The 12458-nt window shown below is 38.5% G+C and overlaps 3 protein-coding genes across 3 annotated transcripts; all 3 read right to left on the minus strand.

Annotated features, from left to right (window-relative positions):
- Positions 1–3988: 3988 nt before the first annotated feature.
- Positions 3989–7771, minus strand: LOC134812950 (FK506-binding protein 59-like). Its single transcript, XM_063820577.1, has 5 exons — positions 7648–7771; positions 7438–7538; positions 6981–7120; positions 5489–5609; positions 3989–5355 (listed from the first exon to the last, which is right to left on the minus strand). Exons 1-5 carry the CDS (start codon positions 7722–7724, stop codon positions 4079–4081), a joined length of 1716 nt encoding a protein of 571 aa, XP_063676647.1. The 5' UTR covers positions 7725–7771; the 3' UTR covers positions 3989–4078.
- Positions 7772–8005: 234 nt separating this feature from the next.
- LOC134812654 (tRNA-specific adenosine deaminase 2-like) lies at positions 8006–8925 on the minus strand. Its single transcript, XM_063820150.1, has one exon. It carries the CDS (start codon positions 8923–8925, stop codon positions 8341–8343), a length of 585 nt encoding a protein of 194 aa, XP_063676220.1. The 3' UTR covers positions 8006–8340.
- A 305-nt stretch (positions 8926–9230) lies between these two features.
- On the minus strand, positions 9231–10197 carry LOC134812653 (aldo-keto reductase family 1 member A1-like). The gene is made up of 2 exons (XM_063820149.1): positions 10003–10197; positions 9231–9847 (listed from the first exon to the last, which is right to left on the minus strand). The coding sequence occupies exons 1-2, from the start codon at positions 10190–10192 to the stop codon at positions 9231–9233; spliced, it is 807 nt and encodes a 268-aa protein (XP_063676219.1). The 5' UTR covers positions 10193–10197.
- Between the last annotated feature and the right edge of the window lie 2261 nt (positions 10198–12458).

A 12458-nucleotide genomic window follows, 5' to 3' on the forward strand; every position in this document is an offset into this window, starting at 1 on the left:
AAAAATAACAAATGTTCCGTCGCCATTTTGTAATTGCAGCTAGTTTGGGCACAGGGCACCTGCAAACATTTTACAAGTTTCCAGTACTTGAGTTCTTGTTGTGACTTTCCGGACATAAGTCACAAGTTGGTCCGGTATTAATTTTGTCCGATATTTACTGGCTGTGAGTTTGATGTTTCACATACCAGGAACGTCAAGTACGACAAAGCGCTGGTTGTGCCGGTAACAAGTTCCCGCTCTCTGCTGCTTCAGGAACCCCGGCTTAGCTTTGGTCCGGTCAGCTAACACTACTCTTACACCTGACTGAGGACGACGTGTCTTCATTTTTAGATTAATATCTTGAAAATCATAACAGATATAATAGTGCCCTTGCGGGTTGATATAACGAAAATGTTTCAACGAGCGAAGTATCACAGTTAGATGCAAATACCCCTTTGAAATAGTTCTTCGTATCAGCTGCAGACTGGATGAACTCTTGGAAGGAAGGAATGGTTTGTAACCGACTCTCCTCATCCCAAAGCAGCACCAAAACATTCACACCCGCCTTCACTCTACTTTTTAACAATTTCCCTATTAACGCAGATATACAAGTTAAGTTATGTTGTTTTAGACTTTAAGAAAAAATGCCAGAAAGGAATAGATAAGCCATGGCAGATTAACAAGAATCTTGGATAGTAAACTTTTAATCAATTAATTTAATTTAAAACTGACTTACCAAGAGTCTGGCTCCGTTTCTGCGTTTTTGTGAGCTTAAAATTTGGATCAACCCTGGAATTAATTTTTTTTTCAATCGTGGCGACGAAAGTCCCGAAATTTATTAATAAAAATAACTGCCAGTTCGATCGAGTATTACCAGCTCACTCCAAAACATTAATACCCTAAATCAAGTCTATAACGAACCTTCCTGAGATGTAAATAAACTTTTTAGCGGTGAGTATACTGTTGTAGATGTCCTCAAAACAGTTCCTTGGACCCCGTACATTCGGCAGTTTTGCGGAGTGAGAATCTTGGTAAAGAGTCAAGGAACTGAGCTTTCGCACAGGGTAGTAACTATTCGGTACCTGATGTACAAACATTCAGTCAGAAAATGTGTTTCTGATTAGACATTATTCATGTTATAGTAACAGTACAGTTACAGTACAGTAACATACAGTAAGTTATTAATGCTTTTCATACAAGTTACAACAAAGTATTCATGTTATGTATCCTGGGTTTGGACAGGATATTACGTCCGCTCAATAAATGTAATAGATTTGTAGTATAGTGTTGTAATTAGTTAAAATAAATAAATAATTAGTTAAAATAAATAGCTTCAAGTCTGACCTAAGGCTAAGACTGATCGAATGACTGAAGAGTGAAGCATGATCACTGAATAAAACACTTTGGATGCCAAAGTCAGTAATATCAGAAATTGAATCAAATTTAGCATGGGAAAACTCACCACAAGCCCATCGGATAACTCCTCAACAGCGGTATAAGACAAAGTGAACTTGATGTAGCTGTCCAGCGCTACATCTGATTCGTTCACCAGTGTCTTCCAGCCCGATATCATGGTCTCCTTAGCAAGCTCCTTGCAGGACACTCGGACCTGTGCTAGCGCTCCCCCTGTCTTCATATCTTTATCTAACACCTTCGAGGAATTAGATGAAAAACCTGTTTAGCTTTTGACGATGAAATGGGGTTATTCGTCGGTAAAATTTTTTTCCCTACTCTTGCCGAAGGCAAAAAGATCGTAGGGAATAAGCAATCGGGTTTGGATATATGAGGTGGCCCGACGGTCCTACGTTGACGACAAAAGTCTGCTCCTTCGCAATATAGACCATTCCCCTATAATTATGTGTATTGGAAGCGTTTGTTATGCTGCGCGCGACGCTAGCCATGTGTTAATTAATTACAGTGAAGTTCCTCCTTCGCAAAGTTATTTTCCGCAATTTTCCGGATTCATTTATTGTTGATGCGCGCGGCGCTACATTGGTCAAAAAAATCGTCAATTTTTATCATGCGTGAATCCCACTCATTTATTAAAAACATAGTATGTAAATATGTTGCACTTTTTCCGGTCACACTTTTCACTCGAAAGAATTTATGGTACAACTACAAGATACAAGTACATCATAGGGAAAATTGATCGTGCGTGGTTTAACCGCGGCGAAATTCTTGTTTAATTAAAAAGAAGAATAAAAGCTGATTCAAATAATAAAGACCTTCAGCATGAGCTCAGCCTCAGCGCAGCAGACATCGACCCGGAAGTCCTGGTCCCACCGAGGATTCCTGGTGTTCTCGAGCACTGCACTGGTGAGAATAGTGGTGTCCCCAGTACTCAATCTCACGTAGGGATCTGAAATGGATACTGATCAAGTTGGGCAGGGCCCAAGTTGCTGATTCACTGACTGTTGTATGAAGAATAATCGAGGACTTTCTTAGGGAATTAAGAAAAAACATTATCGGTGATTGAGGAAAAATGTAACGCTCGCGTAACACAGCGACTAGTCACCATCAATACTTTTTGAAGAACGATATGACATTTTCACGATTAGGGAATATGGATTATGGATATCTTACATCTTCATACCAAACAGACGGGTCCATAATCATGTCAGTTGTCGGCATACTATGGAAAATCAATGCGAAGCAGCCGACGGATTAGTACTTACTTAATTATTATGTATATAGAAATATGCCTAATCGTACCAGTTGTCTTTTTCTGGAAAACACCGTGTATAATTGGAGTTGGAGGGAGGTTTTTGGCTGTAGTGAGGGTCAGGGAGATAACGCCGTGTAGCAAGGTAGGTTTCTGACTCTTACCCTGAGAGACAAACTTTGTTCACTTGATGTCCCTTTAATAAATTACCAGACTGCGTTAGATTAATCACTGTGACCAATGAACGAAATAAAGTTAGTCGATGTACGTAACAAGTCCACTAATTGTGCTCTGATTATAATTAGCCTTACGTAATCCGCCATTTAAAAAGGTCTCTATCTTGGGGTTGCTATTGCCATTCAACACTCGAAAGATTTGTAGAGTGTAACGTACAAATGAAACTGTATCAAACCTGGTTATTACATGTAGACAATAAGATGTAGACAACAGCATCCTTTGTCAGTGATTGGATGACACAAACCACATGACACGATCTCTGATTGGTTGATGACTGAAGGTCTCATCGTTATACTTTGAATTAAAAAGTCTCCTGGTAACTTCTTCAAAATACTAATTTTCGGTATTCATAACACTCTTGTTCATTTTTTACACATTTGCTCACATCACTCACAGTCAGCCGCTCTGACATGGTTAACCACCTTCCTTGTGTTGTTGGTTAATCATATCATATGAGCGGGATATAAATACCTCATTTCATTTCATTAACGGTGAAGAGGATGAATTGGGTGCTGCGCAGCGTAGCCCTGCTCGCATTGAGTATTCAGGCAAAGCAGATTCAAATTTGGGGTCTTCATTTCGATTTAATCTGGCCGGCATTCGTAAAATGGACTAAAAATTTAAAATTTTCCGTTTGGCTGGCAATTCAACTGTCGTATGTAGTTCGTTGAATCTACAAAATTTGAGTTTTATTATTACGTGCGCGCTACAGTCATAACAAAATGTTCAATGCGCCTTACCTACAGACTTGAAGACCCTTTGGATATTTTGTGTGACCGAAAAATGGGCCAAAAGCGATTTTATTTTCACAACTCTGAAAGCGAGTAAAACTGTTAAATCATCCGATGCCATCAAAAATGTTTTGATTAACAACTTTATAAACCAACATGGAAAAAAGTGCATCTATGCAAAATAATTTAAATTCATTAAAATCCATTTCGAAGCATGGCAAAATAAAATAGAACGCTTTTCAACCCAACCACCAGCGTTTTTATAACTTGTAAACAGCAAAATCAAACGATAATCACGAAGGAACCAGATTATTGAAAGGTTGGTGATTGAATTCAAAATCTTCGCCTCTGAATTATATTAAGAATAAAAAATAATTTAAGTAAAAATTGTTGTCCTTATATTATTATTATAATTATATATTATTATTATTAAGTTATTGTATTGAAGGAAGGTAAAAATTAAAATATTTTAGCCACTAGCTTCACCAACTCCATTCTCCTCGAGCGTGATATCTTTCAGATCAGCGACAGCTCCGTCAATTGTAACGGCATCTTCGTCACCGTTTTCATAAGACGTAACAGCTTCTTTTGTTAAAATCTTAACACTTTCAAGGATACTTTCCTTATCGTTAAGGTTTACAGCACTTGCCCCTTGATCCCCGTTTACCACGAGGTTGGAGTTCACAACATTAGCTAGTTCTGGATCCTCAATCTTATTGATGAATGTTTTCTCCGCGGTAACCTCATACTCCATACCCGCGTCAGGTTCAGCCGGTACCGGCTCCACAACTGCCTTATCAACTAGAAGTTCTTCTGTTTCTACGATTGTTACTTCTTCTGGGACAGGCTTCTTCTTCTTCTTTCTCTTCTTCTTCTTCTTCTTAGGTGGGTTTAAAAGATCGTATTCCGCCTGCCTGGCAGCAGCCTCTTCTTTTTGTTTCTTCACCTCCTCCTCCAGTGCCCCCTTGTACTCGTTATAAGCGTCCATGGAAGCCAGCTCAGGTGGGCACGTTTCCTCTGCCGCATCCCACACTGATACTGGAGGAGGTCCGTTCAAGCCTTCTTTCTCGTGCTCCTCCTCTATCTTCTGGAAAACTGATATCATGAGATAGGACTCTTTCTGTGCCTTGCTCAATTTGTGAGACCGCACCTTTTGAAGCAGCTTCCCTGCTTCCTTGTTACCAGGCTCTTGGTCCAGTAATGTGGTCAGATCTTTGACAGCCTCGTCATGAGAGCACAGCGCGTTATGCCCTACAGCGCGCCGGTACAGCGCTTTAACACACTTGGGCTGGGTCCAAAGAACAGTGGTGCAGTAAGACACAGCTTTAGGATAGTCCTCCATTTTCAGGTAAACTTGTGCCAGGTTGAGATTACATGCTGCCATTATCTCGGTGCACTGATCGTCTTGTTCACTCTTAGCAACACTATCAATATACGTCATACACCGCTCGTAATACAGCTTAGCCAGTCTCAACTTATTAGCTTTATACGCGTTGTTTCCACGAACTTTCAGCTCCTGCACACTGCCCATAACTTCCTCAGTTGTCATCTTATAAAGAGCTTTCTCCTTCTCGAATGATAACAGTTTCAGTGTTATATTAGAGTCGGGGGTTTCGAGTAAACACGTTTCGTTCCGTGTCATGGTCAGAGTGCACAATTCCACAGGGTAGGGGACGTTGTAAGAGTCACCATCTCCTAAACGGAATAGGGTCTCTTTCGCTGCACTTCCCTCGCTCTCGATTGACACTGAAATTGATAAATTCGTTACATAAATTTAAGGTGATCAGTAAAAATAATATGTATGATCTACATTTTTAACAAAATAGTATATCGTACAAACCGAGTTAAGATAATGAAAATAAATAGCACCACAACTAACCTAAACATTTGCCAGTCCAGCAAGGTTTCCCCTTAGAGTTCCCCTCCTCCATTATACTCTTCCTTAGCGACTTGTTCTGAGCGGGTGAGATGTCTTGTCCTGACCAGTCCAACATTTCCACCTGAGAAGCATGGTTACTGGTGAGAGAGGATGATATAATAAATAATATATTAGTAGTATATTCAAGATCTTATACTGGGGCAGACCAGGGGTTGTTTTGTAAATAAGAGCTATGATAAAACTGAATGTTAGTATAATAATGCTACTCATCACCCTATGTAGGTGTATCCTGTAAATTCTGTAATAACAAACAGTACCAACTACAATCTACAAACTTTCAAATTTAACTGCCATCACACATTCTACAGGGATGCCTTGTTTCACATCCTCTCCCTCTACGGCGTCCCTGCTCCCATAACTGATGCTATCAGGCTCCTGTATGACTCATCGCACTCCAGAGTCAAAACCATTGACGGCCTTACAGACTTCTTTAGAACACTCATCGGGGTCCTTCAGGGTGATACACTCGCTCCTTTCCTCTTCATCATCGTCCTCGATTATGTCCTTAGGAACTGCATGACTCTTGACCATGGCCTAACCATCATCCCCAGGCAAAGTCGGAGAGTACCTGCGGTCAGAGTCACAGATCTTGACTTCGCTGACGACCTGGCCTTGACTGCCGATACCATAGAGCAAGTCCAGCAACTGCTCTCGGATTTAGAGACTGCAGCAGCACATGTCGGACTTGCGATGAATGCTTCCAAGACCGAATACATGACCATCAACATTCCTGATGCTGCCCCCGTGAACTCAATATCCGGTTACCAGATCAAGCAGGTTGATGACTTCAAATACTTGGGCTCATATATTGCAGAGAGCAGGAAGGACTTCAACACCAGGAAAGGCATGGCTTGGTCAGCTTGTATCAAACTGCAGAAGGTATGGACCTCTGGCATTTCTGACCAGCTGAAAGTCAAGTTCTTCAGAGCATGCATCGAACCTGTTCTGCTGTATGGCTCAGAAACCTGGACCTTGAACAAGCAGTTTGAGAAGCGTCTCGACGGGTGCTACACCAGGCTCCTAATGAAAGCCAGGAATCTTTCATGGAAGAAGCATCCAACCCTAAAGCAAATCTATGGTGACCTCCCTTCCATCTCCACCATCGTTGCACAGAGACGTGCCAGATTTGCTGGGCATTGCATGAGAGCTTCAGACCAGGTCATCTCTACCATCCTTCCTTGGCGGCTGCCACAGTTCAGGCGTGGGAGGAGACCACTCTCTTTTCTTGACACCGTAGCCAGAGACACAGGGTTGCGGGTAGAAGATCTCCGAACAGTTATGTGCGACAGAACCATCTGGAGACGTAGAGTGGAGGAGATTTCGATCGAGCATCGCCCAAAGTAAAGTAAGTACACATTCTACTATCAGTATTGTTCACAAATAAACTAGCTAACAAATACGTAATAACAATATCACCTCATATTACATGTACCTCAATAACTAGATCCTGACCGGAAGGGAGGTCAACAGAGAAAAGACCACTTTCCATGTCCTCCTGTCTACACCTGTACTGAGATATCTCACCAGGCACCATCGTCATTAACTCGTCTATCAGCGAGGACAATACGTGAGCTGAAACAATTGTACATTAATTTAAACTAATTACAACACTACAAATGTATCATATTTATTGCTCAGCATCATGTAAAGGGATGGGGGCTTTTTAATCAGGTGTTACGAAGCCAGTACACAACTTGGCTCCATAATGCAAATAGTTTGTTTTGATTGAAGATGAAAAGCTCAAATATATTTATGTGATAACGGTCTAAAGTCGACAAGAATCTATCGTTTGTTTTCTATCTTTGCCAGCTTTAAATTTAACAACAAGAAGTTTCATTGCGATGGCAGATACTATGGATAAGATATTATTCTGATTATAATATGCTCACTGTTGGTTAAGTCTATCTCATGCCCACTAGGATGGTTCAGGAGAGAATCTGACAGCACTTTCCCATCTGTTAGCATCTGCTTGATGTGGATTTTAACCGTCCTGGAATAGGATCAATTTTGTTTTTCTAACTCACTTCTAAAATCAAGTCAAAAATAAAGCACGATAAATCGTGGTTGAAAAAAGCAGAAAACAGAAAATAAGAACCTACCCATTGACTGGAGGTGGTTTCCCCACAGCAGGGAGAATAACAGTTTTAGTTAGGGGAGTGTACCCTGTACAACTCATCTCCTCTTTTTTCTTCTTTTCTTCTTGTAACTGCTACATAGGTATCTTGCGGAGGTGTAGTGTTACAACTTTACAAGTTGAAAATTATCTACAGCAAATAGTAAATAAGCTTTTTCAAATCAATTTTGATAAGTTGTTCAAGTTATGGACAAAAGAGTCGGTGTTGAGTAACATTTAAATTGTAATTGGAAATCTGTTGACACCAGGTAATCTAAGAATATATTTAATTGATAGAACTGGTGAACATTAGTGCTGAATAAGGAATCAATAGAACTCGATGATTTTAAATTTAAATTTAATGAATAAGTTAAAAGAATCATACAAAATTAAAAGCAGTCAAAACAACGCAGCCCATCAATAAGTGTTCTAAAGTTCGATATCAAATAATAAAATTTAAAAATGCCTCGAGTAATGAGTACCACATGTACTTAAATTATAGACTCTTATTATACTGGTATGTTCAAGAGTGAGTAACATTTGTTGTGATAGTGAACTGGGGATTTTACTGGTGGCTACTGGCTACTGAAAGCTTATTGTTTAATAGCTGATCTGTGTCAGATTGAAAAAAATTGAAATAAAAGCACAATAAATAATTATTATTCATTAAACGTTAAACTCAAGATGGCTTAAATTTTCGTTTGTGTTCTGGAGCATTTTTGTTCTCGTTCTTATAAAACTGTGTGAGCAAAGACATGGCCCTCTCCGCTTGGGCACCAGATTCCACCTGATAAGCCTTCATAAGAGAAGAGTAGCTGTTATGTACTGATAAAACTGATCCATTGCCACCAAATCTGTCATTACAGCACCCAAACACAACATTACAAATACCACACATTCTCAGTGCGGCCGCGCACATGATGCATGGTTCACAAGTTACATACACTGTGCAGTCTGCTACTTCTCGTCTGAATGTATCCTCACAACTACATGTTGTTACAGGAGATTTCTCTTCAAATTGTATAATATTTTGGTCAGTCTTGGTACATACTTTGCAGTTCTGTTGAACTGATCTCCTGAGCTGTGCTAATGCTACCATTTCAGCATGCTTAGTGGCGTTCTTGGTTTCGTTGACTTCATTTCTTCCCCGGGAAATGATGGTATCACTTTTTACAAACACACACCCAACAGGTACCTCTTCTTCTTGCAATGCCTCTTCTGCCATGGCAAATGCTTCTTCCATCCATGGTGTATCTTTATCCATTCTCAAGATATAGGATAAGTACTATTAATTCAGATAAATGTAGTTATGGTTTCATCCTAATCATATTATGTCATATAATTGATGACAAATTCTTAAGCTGAACTTTAAATTCGAATAGTATGTAAAATGTCAACTAATCCCGCCCAAAAATCAAAATCCCAATATTCCACAAATAGTATAGTATAATATTTACATCAATCTTTATCTACATTATATCCAGCTACTGCAATACCTATTTAAAATATTCATGTAATAAAATTTATAATCCATAGCAGTTTTCATTGAAATATTTTAAAGGGCAAGTACTATTTAGTTTGAGTTAATTGACAGATATCCCTCATTTCCTTTTCAGATAGCTTCAAGTCTGATAGCATGATGTTTTCCTTGACATGGTCAGTGTTTAATGTCTGCACGACAGGTAATGTTTGACTTTGAATTGCCCATGCCAATAAAGTTTGTGCTGGACTTGCATTGTGATTTCTAGCTATTTCAGTGACAAAGCTATTTGTTAATAATTTCCCCTTTGAACTCAGATTATCGAGTGGAGACATTCCAATAAGGAGCAAATCATGAATTTGGCAAAACTGACTAATCTCATTGTTTGAAGAAAATGGGTTGAAAATGTCTTGAATAGCAAATGGCTTGATAACAGCCACAGATAAAATATTTTCAATTTGTTTTCTGGGGAATCCAGATAGACCAATGTTGCGCAATAATCTAGATAAATGTAAATTTTCTAATGTCCTCCATATTTTGAGAATATTTTCCTCTACAAAAGCGGAGTTTTCGATAACAAAAAGATCAAAGTAAGTTAAGCTTCTTGCAGTCAGATGCTTTGAAATGTGCTCTTCCAACTGTCTGAGATTTTGAATTTTCGTCATCTTGAATGATATGAAAAGGTCTTGCCTGGCTATGAATCCACCTGAAATTGAAACATAAGTATTTTTTCACATTGCACAAAGGTCCTTTAATCAGATAGAGATATTCCACTGACTAAAATGCAAATTTGGTCAGAATAAATCTCACGAATATAGATGAAAATAATTGAGACGAAAAACAGGCGAAGTATCTGCATACCTGTAATAAGTGATTTTAAAGACATTCCTACAGAAGTTTCATTATTGTGTTCATCACTCATATTTAAAACTCGAAATCCACACTGAACCCCAAACTTCAGCACTTCTCCCAGTTTTTCCTTTTGATCGCTTGAAGTACCAAATGCCACAAGTGGGCAACCAGGGTTGAACAACTCTGTGTTTTTTGGCATTCCTAAAAATAACAATCTTTTTCATTAACTTCATCAAATTTTTGTTTGACTGAACTACCACCAACTTGTATTATAAGACAAAGTGCTGAAAGTTATTAAAATGTATTAACTCGGTGAGAATTATATTTCTAAAGGAGTTGAAGAATGTCAATTGTATTTTGCATGAAATTTAATTGCTTGAAGCAGTTTAGTGAAAAACTTAATGGAGTCATAACTTTTTCATCCAACTTTAAGTTTCATGTATCTGATCCAAAAAAGTTACTGGATTCATAGATATACTCAGGTCCCGACTGAATTTAATTAAAATAAATCAAAATTTAATAAGCAGTATATAATGTGTTTAGGTTGTGTGTTAAAACCGCTGCTCTGGCTTATCAGTTAGTCTTTCTTTTAGTTTGCTGCTACCGTGTACTTTGTATGCAGTGTGTACGCTGTATACATTACTATTATATACATCATACAAGTGCACTATGGCGGATGAGTCATAATATCATGTATTGGAGGATGAACTGAATCTGACCCAGTCCCAGGAGAAAATTCAAAATTTCGATCTTGATGAACAGGAAGATGGGGAGGGCTGTGTAAGATAATGCCTAGTTGGTTAAAACATAATATCTTGGTGAGACACGTGCAGAGCCAAGAAGTAAAAATGAAGCTCCAACTATGTAGCCGGAATTCTCGTATATCGGTTTGTTATATCCAAATAAGGAGATAATATTGCCTGGTAGGTTGAAACATGTTTGTGAGTAGATAGTTGCCTGTAGCTGCATCACATCAATATAAAACTCGGAACACAGTCATCTGATGCTAACCTTTTTACGCTGCTTTATAGCAAGGAGATTCAGAGGAAGGCATCATTTTTGAGTAACCATTACCCGGCTACTAATTGATTCTTCGCTCGTAACAATGTTTACTTGCAGAGACTTTTCAAAGTTTGACCACTTGACCTTTTAGGTTTTAGAGACGCTTCATCAAATGTTTATAAAAAATATGATCCTTTTACAGCTGGGTAATGAAGTGGATTGTCTCCCATGCAGAAGGTCCCAGGTTCAAATCTGATCTGATGCAAGTCGGCCAGTCACCAAGCTGCTAATTGGTACAGCTTCAGCTGCTGATTATACACACTCCCTGGCTCGTATACAAGAATATCAGTACAGTGCCTTGGCTTAGAGTTTCTGAAAAGGAGATAAGCACCTTAGTTGAGGCCATTCTAACACTGGGCCCTTGTTGTTCCTTTGTTCATTGTTTTACATATTTGCACTGAGGGTTCACAAGTGGGGTCGGTCTACGAAACAACATGCAATTTATTATTTTATCAGAGCTTTTCAGTTTTCATTTCAAATTAAAACGAAACCAAAGTTTTTTTAAATTTTACTGGGGTAAAATTTTAAGTTTTTTATTTTGTTTTAGATTTTTTGGAACGTCTTTTTTTGTTGAAAAAACACTTTAGCAGTCATGGGCCACCATAATTGGTAAATGTAGAAAGTATTATTGCAACTGATTGACACTTTATTCAGACACTTTTCTAATATATCTAATCAGTTAATCTATCAGTGCAAATGCTTTCTTTAAAGGCTACTGTTACTTTAAAACTCAGAATTCATAGCCAGGGCAACCTTAAGTTTTTATTATAATTTCAATTTTTAATTTACATATTTTGATATACGTATGTATTTATGTATCAAGCATTGATTAGTTATGGTTTTCTTAAAACATCATCTATTATAAGATTTATAACATGGTCAACTATTAATAGGTTTGACTAATAACAGAAGTTAGAGTCTGATCAAGACTGTTGGAGTGCTGTTTCAAGATTAGCCTGAGTCGCTTTATTTTGGTGACACACATCAATCTAAGTATTATCTTGACAACTCAAACCCTCTACAACATGCTCCTGATCTTGATCATTTTTTCTGTTATACTTTCCCATGTCAATGCTGAGGGGGAGGAAAGTACTGCTCAGGTTATAAAGCATTCATCTCACAACTTTGGGGGTGATATGTTCAAGTTGAGCATTTATAGTAGAGTCCTCAGTTCATCTGAAATACAAAGAATGTCATCAGACATGTGCTCTTTGGAGGAGGAGCTACTCGCCCCTATTAGAATTCTAAGTTGGGAGGAGATAGTGCAAAGTGAAAAAAAAGGATCAATAACAAAGATCCCATCTGGATGTAATTATCTCGCTAAAACAGTGATCAACAACAAGCAAGAGTTAGCTGCAACAAAGACTTCCTTGGATAATCTTACGAACTCTCTTACCACTACC

The sequence above is a fragment of the Bolinopsis microptera genome, chromosome 3 (genome assembly GCF_026151205.1).
Source record: "Bolinopsis microptera isolate Bmic1 chromosome 3, MBARI_Bmic_1.0, whole genome shotgun sequence".
NCBI lineage: Eukaryota > Metazoa > Ctenophora > Tentaculata > Lobata > Bolinopsidae > Bolinopsis > Bolinopsis microptera.

Excerpts from the sequence above, each read along its gene's own strand:
- LOC134812950 (XM_063820577.1), bottom strand. The coding sequence starts at position 7,724 with ATGAGTTGTACAGGGTACACTCCCCTAACTAAAACTGTTATTCTCCCT. Across the intron at positions 7,539-7,647 it reads AAACCACCTCCAGTCAATGG|GACGGTTAAAATCCACATCA; the intron begins GTAGGTTCTTAT and ends ATCCTATTCCAG. Across the intron at positions 7,121-7,437 it reads TGAGATAGACTTAACCAACA|CTCACGTATTGTCCTCGCTG; the intron begins GTGAGCATATTA and ends CAATTGTTTCAG.
- LOC134812654 (XM_063820150.1), bottom strand. The coding sequence starts at position 8,925 with ATGGATAAAGATACACCATGGATGGAAGAAGCATTTGCCATGGCAGAA.
- LOC134812653 (XM_063820149.1), bottom strand. The coding sequence starts at position 10,192 with ATGCCAAAAAACACAGAGTTGTTCAACCCTGGTTGCCCACTTGTGGCA. Across the intron at positions 9,848-10,002 it reads TTTAAAATCACTTATTACAG|GTGGATTCATAGCCAGGCAA; the intron begins GTATGCAGATAC and ends TTTCAATTTCAG.